The sequence below is a fragment of the Sminthopsis crassicaudata genome, chromosome 3 (genome assembly GCF_048593235.1).
Source record: "Sminthopsis crassicaudata isolate SCR6 chromosome 3, ASM4859323v1, whole genome shotgun sequence".
Classification (NCBI taxonomy): Eukaryota; Metazoa; Chordata; class Mammalia; order Dasyuromorphia; family Dasyuridae; genus Sminthopsis; species Sminthopsis crassicaudata.
In genome coordinates, this window is record NC_133619.1 from 73124825 (window position 1) to 73151075 (window position 26251).

Consider the following 26251-nt stretch of genomic DNA (forward strand, 5'->3'; position numbering starts at 1 on the left):
AAGTAGGAAAGAATACATGTAAATAACCAGTTGGGTAAAGAAATTCATCTTATCCTGTAGGGAAGTAATAGGGAAAGAGGTTAAGGAAAGAGAGGGACTTTTGAGGGTGGAGCCAAGATGGCAGAATAGAGAAGCACTCGTTTAAGGTCTCCCAATATTTCCCTCTAAACAACTTTAACACCATCAATCAAATTCTAGAGTGGCAGAGCCAACAAAAGATCAGAGTGAGACATTTTTCAAGTCCAATTTAACATAGGAGGTTGTAAAGAAAAATTTATGATATGGGGAAGGAGGCTTGCCCAGAGCTCATTTGGCAAAGTGGTGGGACTAGGTGGTGGTGACAGAAGTAGAAAAAGTTTAAGAAGCTCTTAAACCAGAGATTGGGAATTGGTCAGAAAGAAAAGCTGTCCCCAAATAAATAAAAACAAAGGCATATAAAATCAATAGACTCAATTAAGTAAAATCATCATAGGAAGAATTTAGTAAATATGAAAATGGAAGGAGAAAAATGAAAGAAAATAGAAGAAAAACAGAAAGGATCTCCAAGAGTTTTTATAATAGACACATTTCGCCTTTAAGGATAGAGAGACACCATACTTGACTCTCACATCATAGTCCCAGAGAGGTTAGGAATAGCACTGAAGAGAAAAAGAGAGGAAAAGCAACTAAATTAGATTAAATATCTATATGTATATATGGAAGAGATCCACACTAGAGGCAACAAAATTATGAAGATGTTTGGGAAAAAATTTATGATATCTTTAGAAGATTTGAAAGGCATGGGAGGAAATTCCTACCTTATTAATACCTCCAAAAAAAGTCTCAGAAAAGAGAGAATATCAATAGCTGCCAACCTCTGTTTTACCATATGCATGACATTTTATGAGAATAATTTGCCTACAAATTGATGCATTCTTATCAAGGATATTTTTAGAGAACAGGTAGGCCTTCCTAAGTGCTTGTCCTTAATTTGATAGTATTTTAAAAAGCAAAATTAGAATGGATTGCCAGAATAGAAATGTCATCTAAATCATATTGGATGTCAATAAATAATTGTAAATAATTAATATAGATAAAATCATTTTCTTAGTTGAAGTTTTAGAGAGCATTTTCAAACATAATAGTTAATATTTATTATAGTGCTTTAAGGTTTATTTTATAGACATTTATGTACATTTATATGCATTTATAGAGTTTAATGTATATGTATATGTATTTATTTTATATACATTATTTCCATTTTAAAGATAAGGAAACTGAAGTTCAATGACTTTGTCCATGTTCATAATGGTAGTAAATGTTAGAGGTAGAATTAAAATAAAATGTCATCTTCTGAGACTGTGAGTTGTAGAGTTGAGATAGGTACTGTTAGATAGAGGTTAGGCTGTGCATGTTGGGTTGCTTCATTTGGCCTCTGGATAGGTCATCAGTATTTGTTCCATGTGGAGTTTGATAGATCAAGTCCCCATTTTAGGAGCAGATTGTTAATAAATACAATGACAAAAAGGCAGTACAATCAAAAGTGGCTGAAGTCCACAAAAGAGAAAACTTTCCTTGTTCTTTAGTTTTTAACCGCCAAATAAAATAACATTTTTTAACAGTCCTCATCCCCTTCACCTTTCTATAGCATTTGGCATTATTCTATCACCTTAACCTGGATAATCTTTTCCTTTTGGATTTTCATGACATGATTTTCTCTTGGCTCTCCATTTCCCTGTCTTACCACTTTGTCTCAGGCTCCTTTGGATCTTCATTGATATCATACCTTTTCAAGGAAGTAGAATTCAAGGTTCTTTCTTGACTCTTCTTCTTTTTCTTTTTCTATACTCTCTTATTTGCAACTTATTATCTCCAAATTATATAGTTATCATCACCATGCAAATGTCTCACCTATCCCCATTGCCTCTAGAAATAAATACAACTATTGTTTGGCATTTCAAGCCTTCAGAATGTGACTGCAACCTTTCAACCTTACTACACATGATTTTTTTCATCATACACTATATGGTTCAGTCAAATGGACCTATCTGATATTCCCAATACCCAACACACCATTTCCTATCTTCATGATTTTGCACTGGTTATTGTCTTCTGTATCTTGAATTATAATTCCACCTTGCTTCCATCTCTTAGAATCACAAAGTTCTTTCATCCTCTAAAGTGCTACTTTCTAAATGAAGTCTTTATTAATCCTCTCAGCTGTCAGGGCTCTCTCTACTAAAAAATCATTTTGTTTCTTTTGTAACTATATGTGATATCCCAAAAGTTTTAGTGCAGCTTTAAGCTTATTAAGATTTAAAACTAGATAACTCCTGAGACCAAGTCCTTTATGCATTCTTGCTGGAGTATTAGATACCATGGCTTTTTTTAATACTTACATTATAATTGTATTGTATTTATTTTTATTATTAATATTTATATGATAGTGAAGAATAAAAATTAAAGTAATATTTATATTATAATGTTTGCCTTTAATAATTAATAAGATTATTAAAGGTTAAAACTTCAATCGGCTTTTGGGACACTACAAAAATTCTATATTATACCCACTAAGAGAATGGAAGCATGTTGAGGTCAGGAGCTATTTTAGGTCATAGCACAGTGTCTGGCAAGTAATACTTGAGTAGCATTAAGTTAGGAAGACTTGTCTTCCCAAATTCAAATCTGGCCTCAGACACTTATAAATTGTGTAAGCCTAGGCAAGTCACTTCTCCATTTGCTTCCGTTTCCTTATCTGTAAAATGAGATGGAGAAAAAAAAAGGCAAACCACTTTAGTGTCTTTGCCAAAAAAAGCCCTAAATGGGAACACAAAGAGTAAGACATGACTGAAAAAGCAACTGAACAAATAAGTATTTATTAGCTAAATGTAATACAGATTTGATTATTTTCATCCATTAATAGTTATAATGAATCCAAGTGTAGTATCTGAATTGAAGGAATGGGCCAGGGATTTCATCCAGATACTTAGAAGTACTTGCTTTTGTTTTGCCACTCCCTAACACAAGTGTCTATCACACAATAGGCATTTAATAAATAATTGTTGATATATTAGTTTTTCCTTTAAAGGGCTTTTTTTTCTCACAAATGCCAAAAAAAATAGAGTTCTAGGATTTAGTTATTAAATTTATTTTGGTAGTTAATTATAATTAAAAATTATCAAGAATTATATTGTGTTCTCTTTTGTTTACAGGAAAGGTTACTGATTGCTGACATAGCCATTTCTGCATGTGAATTTATGTTTGAAGAAACTAGGAATTATGTCAAACAGAGAAAAGCTTTTGGGAAAACAGTTGCACATATACAGGCAAGTTTAGATTAAACAATTCCCCCTTTTCCTCCCCTCTCCCCTCCTCCCCCCCCCCCAGGCTGGGGTTAAGTGACTTGCCCAGGGTCACACAGCTAGGAAGTCTTAAGTGTCTGAGACCAGATTTGAACTCCGGTCCTCCTGAATTCAAGGCTGGTGCTCTATCCACTGTGCCACCTAGCTGCCCCAGATTAAACAATTTTTAATATCTTGCTCTGTGTATTTACTATGCGAATTGGTACCTTATTTTTATTGTTTTTATTGGGGTAAGTTTATTTTTAATACACATTCCTTTATGAATCATGATGAGAGAGAAAAATTAGAGCAAAAGGGGAAAAACCATGGGAGAGATTTAAAAAAAAAACAGAAAAAAGAAGTGACTATAGCATATGTTAATTTATATTCAGCCTCTTCAGATCTTTTTCTGGATGCAGATAGTATTTTCTGTCCAATGTCTATTGGGTTTGCTTCAAATCACTGAACTATTGAGAAGAACTAATGCTTGCATTGTTGATCATCACACATTCTTTCTGTTATCATGTACAATGTATTCCTGATTCTGCTTGTTTTGCTCAGCATCACTTCATACAACTCTTTCCAGACCTTTTTATAATCAGCTTGTTCATCATTTTTATAGAACAATAATATTCTACTGCTTTCACACACCATAACTTTGTCGAGCCATTCCACAATTGATGGACATCTGTTATGGGCCAGAACTTGAAACAATGTGCTAAGTCACTGGAATTGATAGAGGCAATGCCTATGTACTTAGTTAACACATTAGAGTTCACACCTTTAAAGAGCATATATAAGCGAGGAGCTTCAACTAGGATTGACTTTGGGAGATTCACAAGTCAGAAGCCCATAAGCCCACTCTCTTGGAGGGGAAGTTAGATTCATTCCAACTTCCACCTTTGTGCTGGCTGGAGAAATTCAGAGCTAGAGACTGAAGCTAGAAGAGACAAAGGACTAGCGGCAAGAGCTCTCGGAACCAAGGAGAGAGATAGGCTTCTAAGAAAGCTAACTGGGCCCAAGGAAGGACACAATAAAGGATTTGGACTTTAACAGCTGACTGCATTTGAGGTGATTATTACTCTGAACTGAAACTGAGGCTGCCTCCAGAAGTACCCCCAAGAAACCTGCTCTCAGAGAAAATTACACTTTAGACAAGAAGATTACAGGCATCCACTCCTTTTCCAATTCTTTGCTATCACAAAAAGAGATACTACAAACATTTTTGTGCATGTGAGTCCTTTTCCCTCCTTTATGATTTCCTTGGGATACAGACATAGTAATGGCACTGCTGGGTATGCAGTTTTTGTTTTGTTTTGTTTTGTTTTTTAATACAATATATATGCATGGGTAATTTTACAACATTGACAATTGCCAAACCTTTTGTTCTAGTTTTTCCCCTCTTTCCCCTCCCCCAGATGTCAAGTTGACCAATACATGTTAAATATGTTAAAGTATAAATTAAATACAATATATGTATACATGTCCATAGTTATTTTGCTGTACAAAAAGAATCGGACTTTGAAATAGTGTACAATTAGCCTGTGAAGGAAATCACAAATGCAGGCAGACAAAAATAGAGGGATTGGGAATTCTATGTAGTGGTTCATAGTTATCTCCCAGAGTTCTTTTGCTGGGTGTAGCTGGTTCAATTCATTACTGCTCTATTGGAACTGATTTGGTCCATCTCATTGTTGAAGAGGGCCATGTCCAATAGAATTGATCATCATATAGTATTGTTGTTGAAGTATATAATGATCTCAGCATCAGTTCATGTAAGTCTCTCCAGGCCTTTCTGAAATCAGTTGTTTTTAATAGGAATGGATGTTGTATTTTATCAAATGCTTATTCTGCATCTATTGAGATGATCATATGGTTTTTATTAATTTGATTATTAATATGGTCAATTATGCTAATAGCTTTCCTAATATTAAACCAGCCCTGCATTCCTGGTATAAATCCGACTGATCATAGTGTATTATCCTGGGGGTGATTTTCTGAAGTCTTTTTGCTAATATCTTATTTAAGATTTTAGCATCAATATTCATTAAGGAGATTGGTCTATAGTTTTCTTTCTCAGTTTTCAACCTACCTGGTTTAGATATCAGTACCATGTCTGTGTCATAAAAGGAGTGTGGTAGGACTCCTTCATCCCCTATTTTTTCAAATAGTTTATATAACATTGGGGCTAATTGTTCTTTAAATGTTTGGTAAAATTCACATGTAAATCCATCTGGTCCTGGGGATTTTTTCCTGGGGAGTTGATTAATAGCTTGTTCTATTTCTTTTTCTGAAATGGGACTATTTAAGCAGTTTACCTCCTCCTCTGTTAATCTAGGAAGCCTATATTTTTGGAGGCAGTCATCCATTTCACTTAAGTTATCAAATTTATTGGCATAAAGTTGGGCAAAGTAACTCATTATTTCTCTAATTTCCTCTTCATTGGTGGAAAAATCCCCCTTTTCATTTTTAAGACTAACAATTTGATTTTCCTCTTTCCTTTTTCTGATCAGATTTACCAAAGGTTTATCTATTTTATTGGCTTTTTCATAAAACCAACTCTTAGTTTTATTTATTAATTCAATAGTTTTTTTTTTAACTTTCAATATTATTGATTTCTCCTTTAAATTTTAGAATTTCAAGTTTAGTTTTTGGTTGGGGGTTCAAGTTATCTTGCATACATCTTATTTCTTTTCCCATTTTTTTTTTCTATCTCTCTTATCTGACTTTTAAAATACTTTGAGGGCTCTTCCAAGAAGGCTTTTTGGACTTGAGACTGATCCATATTTGCCTTTGAGGTTTCACCTTAAGTATTTTGGCAGTGTTGTCTTCTTTTGGATTTGTGTTTTGATTTTCTCTGTCACCATAGTAGCTTTATATGGTCAAGGTTAATTTTTTTGTTTTGTTTTGTTTCTTGCTTTTATTTAATTTTTTTTTTGCCTGTTTGTGACTTTTAAAATTGAGCCTATGTTTCTGGGACATGGCGGGGGCACTGTTCCAAACTTCTTGTGCTTGGGGGGCATGGGCCTGCTCGTTAACTTTGTGGGCTGGGTCTTAGGTTGTAAGTAGCTTGTTCATTGTACTGGGGTGCCTCAGTCTAGTCACCCCTGCTATGGCCTGATTTCTGAGAATAGCATTTTACCTTCTGTGCTGGGCTAGAAGTCCCACAGCTGCCTTGGTCTGGTACTAGTCTACCAAGCCAGAACTGAGTGGTCTCCATTGTTGATCTGTGCTGTGTCTAAGAGCCTCCCCTGGTTTGCCTAGTCACCATCTGTACTGGGTTGCACTCAAGTGAGACAGACCTTTCTTGAAATCCTCCCAAGTTATCTTAAGCAGTAAAATTGTTTCACTCTGTCTTTTTGTAGATTGTATTGCCCCAGAATCCATTTAGAGGCTTGATTTAATGTTGTTTCTAAGGGAAACTGGGAGAACTCAGGCAATTTCCTGGCTTTTCTCCACTGTCTTGACTCTCATTTTTAAAGGAATAATAAATATCACTTACAGTAAAACTATCTTTATTTTCCCTAAATGTATTTTTTGTATTTGTTTAAAAATATAGAAGTATTCTTTTTCTTTTAAAAATATGTTTAATTATTTATGAGGGTACTTAGAGGAGATAAAGGATGCTTTTGCTGTATACAACACTGATTATTTCTCATCTAAAATTTGAAGAGAATGAAGATCCAAGAATCTAAGAGATGTAAGTCCTCAGAAACTAGCTAGTCCAATTTTTACCTAAAGTAGACTGCTGTTATATAATGTGATTTCCTTCTGCTTTGGTTCCAGTTTTCCATCTGCTCTTTTTTTCATTTAATATCCAGTGGATTCTTCTTAATATCACTGCAATAATTAATTGGTTTTCTAGCCATGAGTAGAGTTTTGGTCAATAGGTATCCACCAAGAAATTGGAGCTTGATGTCCTGCCATTATGTTAGAGAGTTTGTTTTCTCTATCTTTGTAGATCTTAAGTCAGACAGAACATAGTAAGCATTTGATAAATGTTAGAATGATTGAAAGAAAACCTTTTCAGTCATTTATATGCTTAAAACCTCCCAGTGACTCCCCATCATCTTTCATTCACATTAAAAGCACTGTTTAAGCCATATTTTCTATAGATTTCTATGCAAATAAAAAAATTGAATTAATCTTCCTTGCAGAGTTTGGAAATTGTGGGTATGAAATGTTACATATACTGTCAGACTCAATTGATGTATGCCAGTTTTGCTGGACTGCTTTTTTCCCCTCTTTTTTTATTCTACAAGGGATGATTGTATAGGAAGTAAATTCATAAATCAAGGTGATATAAAAACCAATTAAAATGTGAAATATTTTTTAAAATTCAAATGTGAGTTAAGCAACCAAACCATGCCCTGTGAGAATAGGTAATCTAAGATTATAATGACATGAACAGAAAACCATGACATTTCACACTCAAATGCTTTGCTTATTGTTTAATAGCAAGAAAAAACATTTATTTCTGTAGCTTTCAGATTGCTCAAGGCTTTTTAGTTGGGTGTTTACTTTCTCCATGGACCTGTGTTCTCCTTTGTACTCTCAGAAAAAAACATGAAAAAGAGATTGAAGAAGGTTATATCCAAGGATGTCAAACACTAGGAAAATGAGTCACGAGAAGAGACTGTAATATACATGTATACATGTAAATGTATTGCATATATATATATACATATATATATATATGTATATATGTGTGTGTGTGTGTGTGTGTGTGTGTGTGTGTGTTTTGCATATATTCAGAATATTGTCTTAGAGGATATATTTTGTGCTCCTTAATTTTGTTCGAGTACCCCTACCCCATTGGCAATATACTACAGCCCATAGGATATGAGCATTGTCTCATGAGCAGCTATGAGTCTATGAGCAGCTACCTATTGTTCTTTCAGATATTCAGTCTTGTTCCTATGAAGGTTCCTTTATTTCATGAACATATAGCCGCAGATTATCATTATAAGAACATTGGTTTCTATAAGCATTTCCCAAGGGTCTATACTGTGCCCTTTTCTGTTCTTCCTCAATGCTGTTGGACTTGGTGATCTTCTCTGGAAGATTACTTTGATAGCTCAATGGAGGGTAGATCTTCCTAAAGAATTAGTCTGATCATTTTATCCTTTGTCCGTACTTCACATAATAAAGCCCATTGACTCCCTATTACCCCAGGATCAAACACAGAATCCACATTTAGATATTCAAAACCCTTCATAACCTGGTCAACCCACCCATATCCCTCACCTTTCTAATCTTCCTACACTATGTACACTCTGCCTTTCCCCATTCTATCCCCCATGCTATCTCTCAACTTGAGGCATTTTCACTAGTTGTTTTCCTTCCCAGAATGTCTTCTCCTCATCTCTGTCTCCTGTTTCTGGCTTCTGTAACTTCCTTCAAGTGGCAGCTAAAGCCCACCTTTAAACACTTTATTTCCAATTTACCTGTTATATAACTTGTTTGCATGTTGGTAAGTTCCCTATTAGATGATAAGCTCCCAAGGGCAGGGGGTATCTTTTTTATGTTTCTTTATACCTCCAGGGCTTAATACAGTGAATGAGAGACTGAATTTGGATTTTGAGGAGGAGAATACAAAGATCAAAATAATTAGGATTATTTTGATAATTGTGTAAGGGATGGATTAAAGCAGGGAGAAAAATACTTAGTATCATAGAGAATAATTTGGAGGCTATTGCAAAAGTCAAGAGCTTAGCAAATGATTCAGTGAGGACTAGGAGGAAGAAGGAATAGCAAAACATTAACAAATGTTTATTGACAAATGGAAAAAGATGGGCTTTTGGATTAGGGAGCAGGTTGGAATTATTGAATGCCTTTCATTCCACTCATTTCTTCTTATTCAGTTCTGGGCCCATTCATTGTTCATTTTTAGTACCTTCCCCAAGTAGATGTTATTTTAAGATAGGTACATGTAATAGAAGAGGTCAAATAAAATAATAAGAATAATTCCAGAAGGTTGTGGTGGAAGGCCTAAAACTTGAAGGAATAAAGATATGGAAGAAATAAGGAGAAATAGATAAAAGAGCCATTCATTTTAGATGAATTGAGCAAGCATGTTACAGTTCTCTCCCTCCCCATTCATTATTCAGCATTCTGCAGATTAGCAACATATCCCTTTTTCTGCCCCTTTCTAAAGCTAATGACAAATTATTAAGACTAATAACACATACTCAAAGCTCTGTTCTTTCATTAAAAAAAGACAAGCTGTCCTTCCCTGCTTCCAAGGGCAACTACAAATAAGTGATAATTTACCCAAACTGGTCTTCATTTTCTGCTCTATGTGTTCACAAAAATTACTGATAATCAGTCCATTGTAAAAAAGCATATTGTAATGGAAAGAATCCTAGTTTTGTATGCCCAAATGTAAAAACCATGCATACCCTTTGATCCAGCAGTCTCACTACTGGATCTGTATCCCAAAGAGATCATAAAAGAAAGAAAAGGACCCACATATGAAAAAATATTTTTAGCAGTGATAAGGAACTGGAAATTGAATGGATGCCCATCAGTTGGGAAATGGTTGAATAAGTTATGGTATCTTAATATAATGTAATATTATTTTTCTATAAGAAATGATACAGGCTGATTTTAGAAAAACCCGGAAATATTTACATGAAATGATGCTAAGTGAAATAAATAGAACCAAAAGAACACTATACATAGCACAAAATTAAGTGATGATCAACTATGATGGATTTGGCTCTTTTCAACAATGATGTGATTCAAGGCAATTCCAATTGATTTGTGATGGAAAGTACCATCTGCATCCAGAGAGGGAACTATGGGAACTAAATGTGGATCAAAGCATAGTATTTTCACCTTTTTTTTGTGATGGTATTTGTTTGCTTGTTTTTTTTTTTTCTTCTTTTTCATGTTCTTTCTCCACCCCCTTTTATCTGATTTTTATTGCACAACATGATGAATGTGAAAATATGTATAGAAGAAATTGCACATGCTAAACCTATAGTGCATTGCTTGCTATCTAGGAGAGGAGAGAAAGAAGAGAGGGAGGGAGAAAAATTTGGAAAACAAAGTATTGCAAAGGTGAATGTTGAAAATTATCTTTTCATGTATTTGGAAAAAATTTTTAAAACTATTTTATTTTTTACAAGAATCCTAGCTCTGGAGTCAGGATCTGAGTTCAAATTTTATTTCTGATACTATCTGTATGAACTTAACTTACCTATGTCCCAATTTTCCACTCATAAAAATAAGGGCTTAGCTTCTTGGGTCATTTTTAAATCTATAACTATCGATCTAAGATTCTATGGTTCACAGAGACTTATTTGAGGCTCTTCTGCCTTATTAGAAATAAGTCAAACTTCTTTATCTGATCTGCACACTAAGCTTTGTGAGCTATGCTTTTTTTGTTTTGTGCTATTTATTTTTTTAGATATAATAAGAGCTATGAGTGGGCAAGATAAAGTTAGGAAGCAAGTAACAGTTTGCTTGTTCAGAAAGTAGAGTATAAAGGGTAGTTATGCAAATAAACCTAAAAAGTAAATTAAAGCCAGTTTGTATAGAGTCTTGAATAAGAGACTGAGCTTTCAGTTTGAAAAGGGGAATTCAAAGGTCAGACCTGGAAAGATTATTTTGGCAATTGTAGGAGAGATAGATTAAAGCAAGGAGAAGTGAAAGGCAGGGAGAGTTAAGCACTTGGTGAATGATTGAATAAGGACTTTGAGGGAGAAGGAATAGCCAAGAGATTTTTACCCTGAGGGACAAGTTAAATGGTGATTTTATATTCAGAGACTAGGAAATTAGGAGAGGTTCAGTTTTGGGGGAAAGGTAACAAATTAATATTGAGTTATGAGTTTTTTTTTAATGGAAAGCTATGTAGATATATCTAATGGAAATGTGGAAATTCAATACTGAAATTCATGGGAGAAGTTATGGTTCTATATTTGGGAGTCTCTATATAGAAGTGATAATTAAATACATGACTTTTAAGAGCACATAGAATTTGAAAAGATTGCCAAGGTCAGAATCTTTTGAGAACCTTATGCTTAGAGGTGAGATGAGAAAATAGTAATGGCAACTAAAAGTGGAAAGCTGGTAAAAGAACCTGAGAACCATAAAGAACGATGTCACTGAGGTGAACAGAAGAAAGAATGTCTAAGAGGAAAAAGAATAAATAATGATGGTCAAATGGGACAGAAAAGGCAAGAAGGATGAGGATAGAGTAAAAAAAAAACTTTATTAATAATTGTTAAGTCATTGGGGACCTCACAGATCTTGGTTTTAGCAGAATGGTGCTTAGAATCACAAACTTGGAGGATACCTCAGCAATCAAACCTTTAGCTAAGTCATAATTGCCAACAAATGATCATATATCTTCTGCTTTAAGACTTCCATTTATGAGGAACTGACTACTCAATAAGGTAAAAGGGAAGATTGAAGGCCAGGAGTGCTGGATTTAGAATCAGAGGGTTTAAATCCTTTATTTATTATTTACGTCTTGTGTGACCTCAAACAAATCATTTAGTTTACCGTGGCCACATTTTCAATGTCCCTAAAACATGGAGTTTGATTTTTGAGGTTTGAATTAGCTCTTGCCCTTTGTTCCTATAAAAATACATACAACTAACTCCTAGCAATGTGAAAATTGCTTTCATCTATGGTCTTTTGCCTCCTCCATCTCCGTGTAGTTCAAACAAATAGCTTTCTCCATGTCTGAATTCTTAAGTAGTTACCTAATTCTTCTCTCTCTTATTTCTTTTATTCTCTTCTAAAGCATTAAATAATCAAAAACTTGCAGTCATGCTGGGTTGCATACAAATCAAATGAAAGGAACAAGTAATCTAGTGTCAGGGAGCTCTCACTTCCTAGCAGTGTGTGTGTGTTGCTACTTGGTTGTGAAAGGATCAAAAGGGAGAAAGGATGCTGGATTGTAGACTCAGGGGTGTATTAGAACTAGCTTGAACCAGCACCTGAGTACTCTGAAATGATATCACAATACTAAAAAATCAGGGTTTGATTTATGATTGTTTTTGTTTTTGTTTTTTTTTCCCCCTGAGGCTGGGGTTAAGTAACTTGCCCAGGGTCACACAGCTAGGAAGTGTTAAGTGTCTGAGACCAGATTTGAACTCGGGTCCTCCTGAATTCAAGGTTGGTGCTCTATCCAAAGTGTTTCAGGTCACTCACAAACACACAGTTCAGGAGAGAAGAAAACACACTTCTCCCTAGATCATATCACCTTGGAAGAGTCAAAATTTCTTTTTTTTTTTTTTTTTTTTTTTTTTTTTTTATTATATATATATATATATTTTATAATATTATCCCTTGTATTCATTTTTCCAATTTACCCCCCCTCCCTCTATTCCCTCCCCCCGACGACAGGCAATACCATACATTTACATGTGTTACAATATAGTCTAGGTACAATACATGTGTGCGAATATCATTTTCTTGTTGCACAATAAACATTAGAATCCGAAGGTACATGCAACCTGGGCAGACAGATATTAGTGCTAACAATTTTCATTCCCCTCCCAGTGTTTCTTCTCTGGGTGTAGTTGTTTCTGTCCATCATTGATCAACTGGAAGTGAGTTGGATCTTCTTTATGTTGAAGATTTCCACTTCCATCAGAATACATCCTCATACAGTATTGTTGTTGAAGTGTACAGTGATCTTCTGGTTCTGCTCATTTCACTCAGCATCAGTTGATTTAAGTCTCTCCAGGCCTCTCTATATTCCTCCTGCTGGTCATTTCTTACCGAGCAATAATATTCCATAACCTTCATATACCACAATTTACCCCACCATTCTCCAACTGATGGACATCCATTCATCCTCCAGTTTCTAGCTACAACAAAAAGAGCTGCCACAAACATTTTGGCACATATATGTCGGAAGAGTCAAAATTTCAACTGCACAAAAAAATCTGAAGCTTGGGACAGTGCTTCACTTGGGAAGTGAATTCCATGTTAGTATAGTTAAAAATCAAGAAATGGGCTGGAAATAAAGCAAACAGCAAAAAAAAAATTCTTACTATAGAAAATTATTGTGATGATAAAAAAGTTCAAAACATATACTCATAAGACAAAGTCAAAATTCCTGTATCTAAAGCCTCCAAGAATATTAATTGGTTTCAAGCCATGAAAAAGGTCAAAAAGGATTTTAAAATCAAGCAAAAGAGGTAGAGAAAAAATTGGAAAAAGAAATTAGAGTGCTGCCAAATAAATATCATGAAAAACAAGTCAATAGTTTGGTAAAGAAAACACAAAAAACACAGGATTTAGCAGCTTCTACATTAAAGGACCAGAAGACCTAAAATATGATATCTTAAAATTGGCACAAAGAGGAAAAAGTATGGGTTAACTCCCAGCTGCTTACCTCAGCAGGGGTCAACTGGTTTCTTACCTTACTCAGGTCTTTGGATGTCTCTGGCTCTGATTATCTCAATCAGAGAGCTACCTGTTTAGAAGTTCCCCCACAGAACACCCGAGCCACTCAAGTATGCAGCAACAGGTCTAACTCTTTACATAGTGTTCCCTAAGTTCCCTCTAGCATTCCTTCCGGAGTTCCCATCTTTCTTCCTTGGAGTTCCCTCGAGTTCCCTCCTGTCTTCTGCAACCCCCTTTTTATAGTCCCCTAGTCACATGACTGAGAGTGCATGAGTTTGAGCATGATCAGCAAGAGCGAGGAGGCTTTTCCTCTTTAATGAGGTTTACTCAATACCTTCAATGCTCAGGCTCAGGCAGAATAAGCCTCTGAGTGCCTCATACCCTGCCCTTGAGATCTATCCCTGACTCTAACGAGTATGTACATTCAGTTTGGGTATAGAAATCTATGTTACTATGCAGGAAAGTAGGGAGGCAGGAAGATAAGGGGTGAGGGAGCTAATAGAGGGATGGATGGAATTTGGGGGAGGTGTACAGGTTAAAAGGAGAGAACAGGGGAGAAAATAGAATGAAGGAAAATACTTGGACAGTGATCATTAGTGGGGGAAAATTACATTGAGTTCCTCATTCTATATTTCTCTAACATAGCAAAAACTGACTCAAACTTATAGAAAAAGTCATTCCTCAATTGATTGTCAAAGGATATAAACAGGCAATTTCCAGATAAATATATCTAGTCATATAAAAAACTGCTCAAACCTCATACTTGTCTGTAACTTCCTTCAAGTGGCAGCTAAAACCTCCCTTTAAATACTTTGACTATTTCCAATTTACCTGTTATATAGTTTGTTTGCATGTTGGTAAGCTCCCTATTAGATGGTAAGCTCCCAAGGACAGGGGCTATCTTTTTATGTTTCTTTATACCTTCAGGGCTTAATACAGTGAATGAGAGACTGAATATTGATAGTGAGAAATCAGTCTTCAGTAAGAATTTATCAAGTAAGTACCTACTGTATGCTAAGTGTTGTGATATGTACAATTCTTTGTACATTATCTCCTCCATTAGGATGTAAACTCCTTGAGACCAAGGATTTTGCTCTTTTTTTTGTATCCAAAGCACTTACCACAGGGTACATAGTAATCATTTAATAAATGTTTGTCAGCTAACTGATTGTCATATAGGTAGATAGCAACAAAAGCTTCAAGAGTTCAACTTAATTAATTAATTCTAAACTTAGTTAATTCGACTTAAGTAATTCTAAACTGTTAAGCTTTCCATGTCCTTCAGAGCTTTCTCCACACCAACCTTGTCTCTCCTTAGATTAATCTATGTTCTTGATTTCTCTATTCTCTCTTTCCAGAGATTACAGAGATACTTGCATACCCAAGCAATGTTATTGGAATAAGATTGGTTCTAGGGCTGTTCAAGCAATGGTATTAAGTCTTCCCCTTGGATCCAGGAGAGGCATCTTTTGTGACTGAAGCTTAGGACTTGCTTTGACATAAGCTATTTCTAAACTAAATAGCCCTGAATGTTATTATTGCTGGGAGGGTGGAAGGGGAGAGGAAAAGGTTAGCTTTACTGTGATGATAGGGAAGAGAACATGTATCCTATTTATGAATTTATTGATGTGTGTAATTTCCCCAGATAAGCAAATTCCCCCTACCAATGCAGCTTGGTACCTTCTGTACAATTTAGAGTGCAAGTTGCTTAGAGTTGCAAGGGAATGGACTTGCTTGGCTTTACATACCAATATATGTCAAAAAGCTGGACTTGACCCTAGAACAACTAAATGTATAGTTGTATGTATGTGTATGTGTGTGTGAATATACATACATACATACATATATATATATATATATATAAAGAGAGAGACACATCCATACACACAATATATGCATGTTTATGTACAATATATTGTATTACATATTATAATATATATTGTGTATGTTATATATATATATATATATATATATATATATATAAAATGTATATAGTAGGTCTTCCTTCTCATATACATGTATATATTTTGTTATGTGTATGGGGGGAGAGAAGAAAACCTAATCAAAGGTGAGATAATTTGGAATAAAATGTACATTTTCTTAGGTTGTCTTGTCTGTTATTCTACCATTTTATAGGCTAGGTATGATGCTATCTTTGCCAATTTTGTAGGCTTGTTTGTTTGATTGATTTTGTTAAGTATCTTTTTTTTTTTTTTTTTTTTTTTTTGCAATTTAGTAGAAAATGAGTTTTTTTTATTTTTCAACATTTACTTTTATAAGATTTTGATTTCTATTTACTTCCTTTTCCCCTTCCTAAAATAGCAATCAATCTTCTATGTTTTACATGTGCTGCCATAGTAAACATATTTACATATTAATCATATTGTAAAAGAAGAATCAAGAAAGATAAAAGCAACAACAACAAAAGTGAAATTAATATGCTTTGATTTGCATCCAGATTCCATGATTCTTTCTCTAAATGCATTTTCCATTGCAAATTTTTTTTAATTGTCTTAAAGGATCATTGTATTATTGAGAAGAGCTAGTTCTATTAAAGCTGATTATCACAAAACATTGCTCTTACTATATACAGTGCCTTCCTGGTTCTGCTCTAAGTATTTAATTTTAAAAAAAAACTCTTTCTTATTAAAAGAAAATACTTAGAATTGGGATGGAATTGCTTAGAGCTATAGTGATCTGGAAACTAAAACAAAGACTTTATAGGAGATGGAGATATAGGCCTTCCTATTTCCATCTTCATCAGTGGAGAAGCACCAGTGCTAGTGAGCTAGCTGATCCAGAAAAGTATGCCACGAAAGAGAAAGTCATGAATACCATTGTTTGAGGCCAGTGAAGAAAAAGTAACAATCTCGTTTTCCAAAGAAGGGACAGAGGAATTTTACAGATGATTTTTAATAGCTATGTATCAAGATATTACGCCACAAGATGGCGCTCCAACTTGAAAGAAATAACTTTTTAACCTAGAAATGTTCTAAAATTCAAGGTGAATGTTAATTTTTCCATCATTTTCTCCTCTCCCCCCTCCCCCTGTCTTTGTAATTTTCCTGAGCACTGAAATGTTGAATTTCTCAAATGGAATGGTAAGAGTTTGACTTTGAACAAAATGTAACCTAACCATTTGGGGCCAGGAAGGTTCTTCCACTGTTTATCATTTTTTTACAAACCATGCATATAAAAGTTCTCACATGTTGCCTTTTTAAAAAATTTCCTCTTCCTTCTTTGGATACAAGACGGTGCAGCATAAACTAGCTGAATTGAAAACACATATTTGTGTGACCAGGGCTTTTGTGGACAGCTGTCTCCAGCTGCATGATGCAAAACGTCTGGATTCAGCTACTGCTTCCATGGCAAAATACTGGTATGTATGTTCCAGTAATTGAAGGGTAGTATTTTTGTAGATGGCTATGGGAGGGGGCCAACTTTACCCATAACTCTGAACCCTTTTGAAGGAGGAGGCTGTATCAATGCAAAAGAATAATAGTAGGCCAACTATTTTTATATGTTGAAAGGTCCCACTGAGGTAATTTAAGCCAGGCTGAAAATTTATCTGTCAGTAGGATTGGTAATGAAATCTTAACCTCTCTCAATTGGAATATCCAAAGACTTGAGCAAGGACTAATGATTTGTTCCCATCAGAAAGTGATCCATTTTCAAAGTTGCTTGAAGCATTTGTTTCAAAGAGAAAGAATTAATTATCCAGTCAAACATTTTAGATGTCATTTTAAGACAGAAGAAAAATACCCTAATTGAATAAGTTAAAATGTTTCTCTATTGAATAAAGGGAACATGATAATTATGAACAAGAGAAAGAGTTCACTCAAATGTCATATAGATTTTTAAGACCCAAAGATTTGGGAACAAAGTTAGAGATAGCAGGTTGCGCTCTCTCTCTCTCTCTCTCTCTCTCTCTCTCTCTCTCTCTCTCTCTCTCTCTCTCTCTCTCTCTCTCTCTCTCTTTTAATCTATTACCCTGAAACCATTGCTGGGGGCAGGGAGAGGGGAATTTTATCATTAATCATTAACTCAAATTATGTCAGGCCAAAAGGGAAGTAAGCAGAAACAAGTAGGATAGTGTTTGTGTTCTTATACAAATAATTTAATTTCAGATTGGAAAACAGCATGTAGAAATTCAGAAAAGGAACCATTTGGGGAGATGTTTTATATTGGATTACCTTCTCCACTCTACCCCCAATTTCATATGTAACAGAGCAAAAGATAGATTTCAAAAATCTTTGTTAACTACTGTCCTCAACATTCTTTGGAAAGACCTGGTACAATAAAACTCACTTTAAGAGATGAAACAAGGAAGTAGCTAGTTGGAACTTGGAAAATATTTCATATACTTGCCAAGTAAAGCTGCTTCCAAAATTCCAAATGTCGTTACCCCCAGAGTTTCTATCAACCCTGTCCATAAATAGTTGGATTATTGTACTTCTTCTACAAGGCAGATGTATCTCTTGCACTAAAAAATTGAGATAAAAATTGTTTCTGTGGTTATTATATGTTTACCTTGAGTCTTTTTTTTTTTCTCAGACTGGGAAGGAAGGGTAGAAATCTGAGTATCACATTGCATTTTTAAAAAGTAGGATAAATAAAATTCCTATCCTGTTATCTCCTCATGGGGATGGGGGGAAAGTAGGAAGGAACTGTAGCACTTCATCTTTTCAAGTTCTTCATATTAGACTATACTTGAAAAACAAGACTATACAAATATAGCTAATTCTTTTTCACATTTTTTTTGGATTAAAGGCATGTAATTTTAATTGGAATTTCTTCCTCAAGACTACTATTACCTAAAAATGGTCAATCTTTTTTTTACTGTGACAAAAATTATAATTATTAATGAATTTGCTGATAAAAGTCAGAGAATAACTTTCTTTCAAAACTTGAGATTTAGGTTGTATATATCAATGCAAAGAATTGTTGGAGTTTGAGAAAATTTGAGTAAAACAGAGAATCTGAGTAATTTAAGTCAAGTAGTAAACACTTTCATTCTAAACATGATATCTGTGGTTAGGGGAAGAGAGGCTAAACTATTTCAACATGTAATTGATTAAACTGTGTATGTATTTCATTTTCATGGACACGGTCTTAATAAAAATTTGGCAAAAGCAATAATTAATCAAGATGGTTCTATGCAGGAATTTAAAAATTTATTTTTATATGAGCTTTTAGATGAGCAGCTATATTGTATAGAAAACATTTGCTAATTATACTCTGTAATTACATCAATTAAGAACTGATTCTTTTAAAATCTGCTGCCTTTTGGGAGTGTGAAATAGAGAAGGGGAAGGGGGAGAGAGTAGATTTTTTTGTTAGTTGAAAAAAATTTAATTTGCAAAATAAAATTGCTCATTTTTTTGTTAGGTAGCCGCCATGCTTTATCTATATATGAGAGTTTAATGGCTCCATAAACCCATATGGTTACATAGTCATAAATATTATATTCCTTGATTTGGAACCATTCCACAGAAATCCAATTTAAAAACTCCTTTTTCTTCCTGTATTTTGTCCACTTAGGGCATCTGAACTACAAAACAGTGTGGCTTATGATTGTGTGCAACTCCATGGAGGATGGGGATACATGTGGGAATACCCCATTGCAAAGTGAGTATTTCTTAGAAAGAAAAATTGTTTTGTTATATTCTTTTTGAAGATGAACAAATAAAGATCAAGAGTTCCACTGACTATAAAGTTCAGAGATAATTACCCATTAGCTAGATGACTGAGGATGACCATTATATGTGTGATGAAACATATGGTAGCAGTCATGGGCCTTCAGACAAAGTTTTTTTTAAATGCAGGAAAGTGAGAAGAAGGGAATATCATTGTGGAGATTCATTTCATTCATTTGATTTCTTCATCTTGTAATAAATAAGGCAACTAGCCGTTATGATTTTTGAATCTCAAAAATTAGTTACTTAAAATTTGATATAGACAAAAGGAGGGACTAATATCTTAACTCTTTTTTTATTATAGCTTTTTACATGCAAAACATATACAAGGGTAATTTTTCAGCATTGACTCTTGCTAAAACTTCTGTTTCAACTTTTCCCCTCTTTCCCTTTACCCCCTCCCCTAAATGGCAGGTAGTCCCATACATGTTAAATATGGTAAAGTTTATGTTAAATATGATATAATATCTTAACTCTTGAAGATAATTTTGTAGGAAATAATTCAATTCCTCTTAGTAGAAGTCCTAAAATAAAACTGTTTAAAGGTACCCATTCTCTGACTAAGCTATATGTTTATAGCTTCTCACTGGAAACATGCCAATATATAAATAGGCAGACAAACACATTCCAGAGGTTTCTCCCTCTCCATAACTGACTCCCTCCCTTCACTGCTGTGTTTGCCACATCAGTCTTCCCACAGCATTTTCTCCTCACTGAGCTGGGGAATGTGTTTTTTCTGACTCGCCCAGATTAACAGTTTACACACAATCTCCACAAAAAAAAAAAAAAAAAAAAAAAAAAAAATTCAGACTTACACAAAGTTCACTTTATTTCTAATCCAATCATGAGAAAACTGTGGGATTTATAAAAACCATCTTCTTTTTACTTAAACTTTATTAGATTATCTGAAGGGAAGAAAAGACCTACTCTTTTTCTAAATTTGGCTTCAAACTCGCACAGTTCGAGGCTTTCAAAACCCCATTTTGCTTGGCAGAGTTCTAACCATTTTGATGTACTTCTATTGCCTAATGAGAATAACAGCTGTCAGTTATATCAAAACAAGACAAAACAAAACACCCCCATAAATTGGTTAAGAATAGAAACAGAATACATATAACCTGTTAATTTTCTTATCTTTGGCAGAGAGTAATTTGTTCAAACTTATTGTGTCATATGCATTTTAGTCTTTAAATAAAATAGAACAGGTAAGGTTTACACCAGACCTTCTTTTGTTATGTATAAACCCTCTTGGAACTGTCTCCAAAAATTCTTAAATCAAAACCAAATATTTTCATTCCTATATCTATCTCAATGTTAATAGAAATAAATTTGCATGCTATCCTCAGCTCCTTACTTCATCTTTTATGTCCACTCTGTTACCAAGTCCTGTCGATTTTACCTTTGTAATATTTTACATAACCCTGGTAATCCTCTCCTGTGAGGCTGCCGCCATCCTGATGCAGGTGCTCATTAAATCAAGCCTGGACATCTACAGTTTCCTGCTAGTTAGTTTCCTGCCATAAGTCTCTTCCCCATTTCAGTGCCTCCTTTCCTCAGTTCTCAGGGATCTTCCTAAAGCACAAGGCTGACCAAGTTATGTCCACCCCCACTTCTATCCCCACCTCTCTACCCAGTAAACTTCAGTGGTTCTCTGTCACCTCTAGAATCAAACATGAAAGTCTCTTTTGATGTTCAAAGCCTTTGATAACCTGATAACTTTCTAGCTTTCTAGCCTTCTTATACATTACATCCTTCCACATATTCCATGATCCAGTGACAATGGAACAGACAGCCAGACATTCATTGGTTGTCCCTCATCACTTCCTCTTCTTTGTCTCCTTTCTTCAAGTGCCAGCTAATATCCCATCTTCTTCAAGAACTTTTTTCTTATCCTCCTTAATTCTAGTGCTTTTCCTATACTGATTATCTCCATTTTAGTATGTATATAAGTTCTTTGTACAAGCTACTTAAATGCTATATAGCTCCTATTTTCAAGGGGCTACCCTTTGCCTTTCATTGTATCCCCTAGAGCTTAGCATAGTGCCAGACACAGAGAAGCACTTAATAAATTACTAACTGATTTGAAAAGGCAAAATAATCCTTTAATGTCATGGTTCTGTAACATTTCATTTTTTTTCCATGTTCTGAAACACTTTCCAAGTCCATTTTAACAAATGTTATTCACAATGCATTCGCAGTCAGTCATGGAATGTGTGATGAAATAGTTGATTTCGCCAGTCAGTGGAACTACTTTTGGGCCCTTTTGTGGGGGTAGAAAATTTAGACAGCATGTTATCATCCCAGCAGCAGTAATGGAAAGGGAGTGAAATAAAGGAAGGTTATGTACTTTTCTTTGGCTTAAATATTGCCTCTATTTCCAGATCCCCTTGTATAAAACAGCTAAACATGAATCTTTTTTCGAGGAAGGCACACAAAAATGGAGATGACTAATATCTAGATACTTTAAGCGCAACATAGTTGTTGGTTTTGGTTTTTTCAAGGAGAATCACTTTTAGGTCAGTTAAAAGTAAAAGACACAGACTGATGGTATGATGGATATAAGTCTGATTCGGAGAAACTCATATTTCTGCCAGAGAATAATTATTAACTTTCTTGGCAGCCCAAAGGTTATATGAACATTCAAATGAACTGGGATTTTCTCCTAAACATAGAAGGAAGAATTAAGAAGAATGTAGCTACCTAACCCTTAACATCACAAAGTTAATTAGATAAGGGTAGTGCATTAATATGCTACTCTTCCACCCTTGGACCTGACCTGTGATTTCACTGGAATAGGGAATGTAGAGTATCCCCTTATCAATTCAAGTCATCTCCAACTTAAAATTTGGGAGACATGCCCAAGGAACTGAGAGCTTACATGATTTGCCCAGGGTTATGCAACCAATAAAGAGACTTGAACTCAGGTTTTTCTACACTTCCATAATTCTTATCCAATGAAAAAATACTTTTATTTCTCATAAGAGATAATGTTCAGGGTTGCAATAAGATACATGTTGATAAGTCTTGGTTTTATATGAAAAGTAACTTTAAAATAGCATTATAGGATTTTGGAATTTTAGAGATCATAAAGATAATATAATACTATTGTTGTACTATTGAGGAAACTGATAGTTAATTAACTTGCATGAGATCACATGTAGAGTAAGGGAAGTATTAATATTCCATCTTACATATTCAGTCTCAATGCCCAGGCTACCTCCTACTGCCCCTTTCTAGTGAAACAAAATTAGTTTATGTTAGTCTCACTTGACGTAAGAGACTTAGGATCAGAGAAGTAGGAGATGCTTTGGTACTTTGTGACTGGCTATGATTAAACATTCCTTCTGTTTCTTTTCCTGTTAATATGTTCATGAATAGATTTAACCAGTAACTTATAAAGTGTTGGTTGACTGATTTAGAGAAGTAATAAATATGTCAAAGAACACTGCCTCTAAAGTAAGTTCCTAGGTTTAAATTCTGTTTCTGATACATTCTTACTACCTGTAGTCCTTAGAACCTTAGGTCTTCATAGATATGTCTTATCATCAGTAAAACGAGGGGGATTGTACTAGATGGCTTCAGTCATCCCTTTGTCTCTAAATCTTTGGTCCTAAAAAAAATCAGTGTGAGTTACTTTGAAAGGTCTGTGATATATGGAAAAATAACCAAATCAATCTTAAAAACAAACATACAAAAAAATCACTCCCAAATTTCTTAGGGGTTGGAAAAATAGAATGTGAACATTGTGAGCATTGGCTTTGATAGTTGAAAAAGTGAGAGACGAATTCAGAGAGAGAAAGAGAGAGAGACAAAGAGTCAGAAGAAGCAGGAAAGAAGAGAGAGGAAAGAGAAGGAGAAGGAGAGAGGAAGATGGAGAGAGGGAGACAGAGACAGAGACAGAGAATAAAAGTAAAATGTACTTGGAAACACCAATATCTCTAGATCTAAGTCTCAGTAGTTAGTTTGGCAGTCAGACTTTAAAAATAACTTAGATAGTGCTAAACTCAAATATTTGTTTTAATTATCTGCCATTTGCAGCAGCTATCATGTTAAATGCTGTGGAAGGGTTATCTAGGAATATAATATCTATAAAAAGAATAGAGTCGGGTTCCAGAATCTTGGGCTACATTTTCTGCAGTGTTGAAATGTTGTATTTGTCTGTTTTCTATATTATCCCATTTTTCACTCCTGAAAGAAATGATTGGAAATGTTTTGGAACATATCTCCTAGGGAAAAGAATTAAGCTAATGTTAACCCTGTTATCTTGGCTAATCAAAGTTGTGCAAACTAATATGAAAGGGGACCTGAACTAAGAGTGTGGAAACCTGGGCCCTAACTCTCATCACTTCCATTGATTAGTGTCCTCCCTGAATAACTGCCATTAATTAGAAGTGCCAAAGTTACTGAATTTCTTTGGAGTTTAATGTCTTCACTTATAAAATGAGAGTAATAGTATACCTCCCTAGTTCATAGAGCTGCAAGAGGAAAAGGAGATGAAATGGAGGAGAATAAAAAGTAAAAAACACTGGAAAAATGCAAAATGGTAATTTGTATAATTAGTATTATTACCATACATGAAGTCATATTTACACTTTATGTGGAAGACTCAGCCTCTCTGAGTATTAACCCTGAATATCACTATAGTGTAGATATTGACCTTCTATGATTCCAGGAGACTTTCATTATCTCTGTAGGAAACATTCTTTTCTAAAACATTAATTTTATAGCTATGGGAACCTAATGGGAAAATGTTGGTTTTTTTTTCCTTTTCTAAAAAATTCTTGGATTGCAATTTTACCTAGAGAGACTGAGAACTGAAGAAAATTAAGACTTTTATTTTTAAATTTTAAAAAAGTTTCATTTCTTTCTATAATTATATTGGTAAATTATAGAAGATTAAGTTGGGGAATTAATTGTGAGGAATTTTAATCTATATGTTATAGTTCATATTGTATCAGATTATTTATGGAAACTATATGTTTTGTAGTTATTTTAATCCAAGGATAATGCATTTATGTCAAAAAAGAAAGCATTTAAAAAATATTGCCCCTCCCTCTCTCTTGGGAATTATCTAATGTGAACTTTGAAATAATTACCCATTATCTAATAGAATATAATTTACTATTTTTAAGATCTCTGCTATTCATTCTTTTTCCTCCCCACCCAGAGCATATGTGGATGCACGAGTCCAGCCAATCTACGGTGGAACCAATGAAATAATGAAGGAACTGATTGCTAGAGAGATCGTACATGACAAGTAAACATCTGCTCCCATCCAATCATTTCTGAGCTGAATTTAAAGTGAAAACATGTTTGAATTTGTTTTTTAATACAGGATAAACAAAATTTGAAGATGAAAAACTGCTTTGTAGTGGAAGAGTTCTTTATACATTAATTTTTAAAATTTTCTAATGGAAAGCTTAATTTTCAATACAGTGAGGAAAAAAAAATAATACTTATTTGGGGTCTGATTTGGGCTCAAATTTGAACTTAATCTAAAATTTTTAAATGATCCTAATTTGAGTTAGAGTTAACATGGAATAATTTCAACTGACTTCTGCTAATATTATTCACATAATTTCTTCATGTCCTGTGACTGAGGAGGCCTTACTTAATATTGACATCTCCATTTGTAAAAAGCTATTATTTGCTCCCCTACTTTTCTTTAAAAATGTTGGTACATTTCATGAGTCTCAAAGAAGTAGCTTTTATTTCAAAGGAAAATAATGTCAATAAATGCAGCAAATGAATTTGCAAATAAACCACATTATATAAAAATATGTTTTGTGTATATTAGTGAAACATTAAACACATAAATGCTTAAATTATTCTCGTTAATTGTGAAAACCAAAGGGGCAGTCTGTCATTATGCTTTGTTTTGTTTTATTTGCTACTTCTCACTGTCAAGGACAAAGGTAATGTTGAAATCTGGTTGTCTCCCAACTTTATATGCATATTCATTATGGATCCACATAGATTTCCTTTCTTTGAGGCTTCTGACTCAGACAAAACTTTTTTTTTTTTTACTATTATTAGATTTTTCCTGAGGGGATATTTTTATCTACAGTAACTTGGGGTGAAGACATGGATGGCATCCTTATAAAATTTGCAGATAACACAGTTCTGGTAGGGATAGCTAGCAAATTGCATGACAAAATGAGGACTCAAAATGATCTTGATAGGCTATAGAAAGGCCTTGACAGTTCTCAAATAATATGAAAAATTTTTAATGTGTCCATAAAGGCCTACTCTGATGCCTCTTCCTGGTCTGGAAATGATCTTGACTTCTCTAAATCTGTGCTAATAGAATCTATGCCTTTGACAAGTTCTATCATGTTGGAAAGGTTGCAAACGTTTGAACCAGCAATGTGATCTGCTTTCCAAGGACCAGTCCAAGTAGAGAGAAACTGACTTGTAAACAGTAGACTAGACCTTTGGTGATGAATTCTTTTGCTATACTCCACCCAATAAACAAAGGAAAATAACACCAGCTTGTATGGCATTTTCTGTACTTCTACAGTGATGATAGAGAATGTTAAGAATGTCATTTTTCAGATTATGTATAAGCATTAATTCATTTGTTAGATATAAATGAATAGACTTTTCCACAGACAAATAAAAGGTTGTGTTGCTGGAGAATCAAAAAAAAAATCAAATCTGTTTTTAAAGTTCTCACTACAAAATGAAACCAGAAAGCAAAGAGAGTTGCATCTAAATAGAAGGATGACTGAAAAAATCTCCTTCTAGAAACCAGTTGTACAACAAAGGCAACAAGAAACTTTTCATTGGACACTTGTTCATCTTCTGCTGTAATGCTTATAATAATAAACACTTTATAAAAAAAAAAAGAAAAGAAAAAGACCATCA

At 34.3% G+C, this 26251-nt stretch overlaps 1 protein-coding gene across 2 annotated transcripts in view; it reads left to right on the forward strand.

Annotated features, from left to right (window-relative positions):
* The window catches only part of ACADL (acyl-CoA dehydrogenase long chain), a 35898-nt gene extending 10689 nt beyond the window's left edge, over positions 1 to 25209 (forward strand). Inside the window, exons 8-11 of one of the 2 annotated variants that reach the window (XM_074298811.1) lie at positions 3192 to 3305; positions 16940 to 17067; positions 19230 to 19316; positions 24552 to 25209. In XM_074298811.1, the coding sequence (XP_074154912.1) occupies positions 3192 to 3305; positions 16940 to 17067; positions 19230 to 19316; positions 24552 to 24645 (423 nt within the window). In that variant the 3' untranslated portion in view covers positions 24646 to 25209. The remainder of the gene's footprint in view (positions 1 to 3191; positions 3306 to 16939; positions 17068 to 19229; positions 19317 to 24551) is intronic. The other variant, XM_074298812.1, reaches the window with a different exon arrangement.
* Positions 25210 to 26251: the final 1042 nt, after the last annotated feature.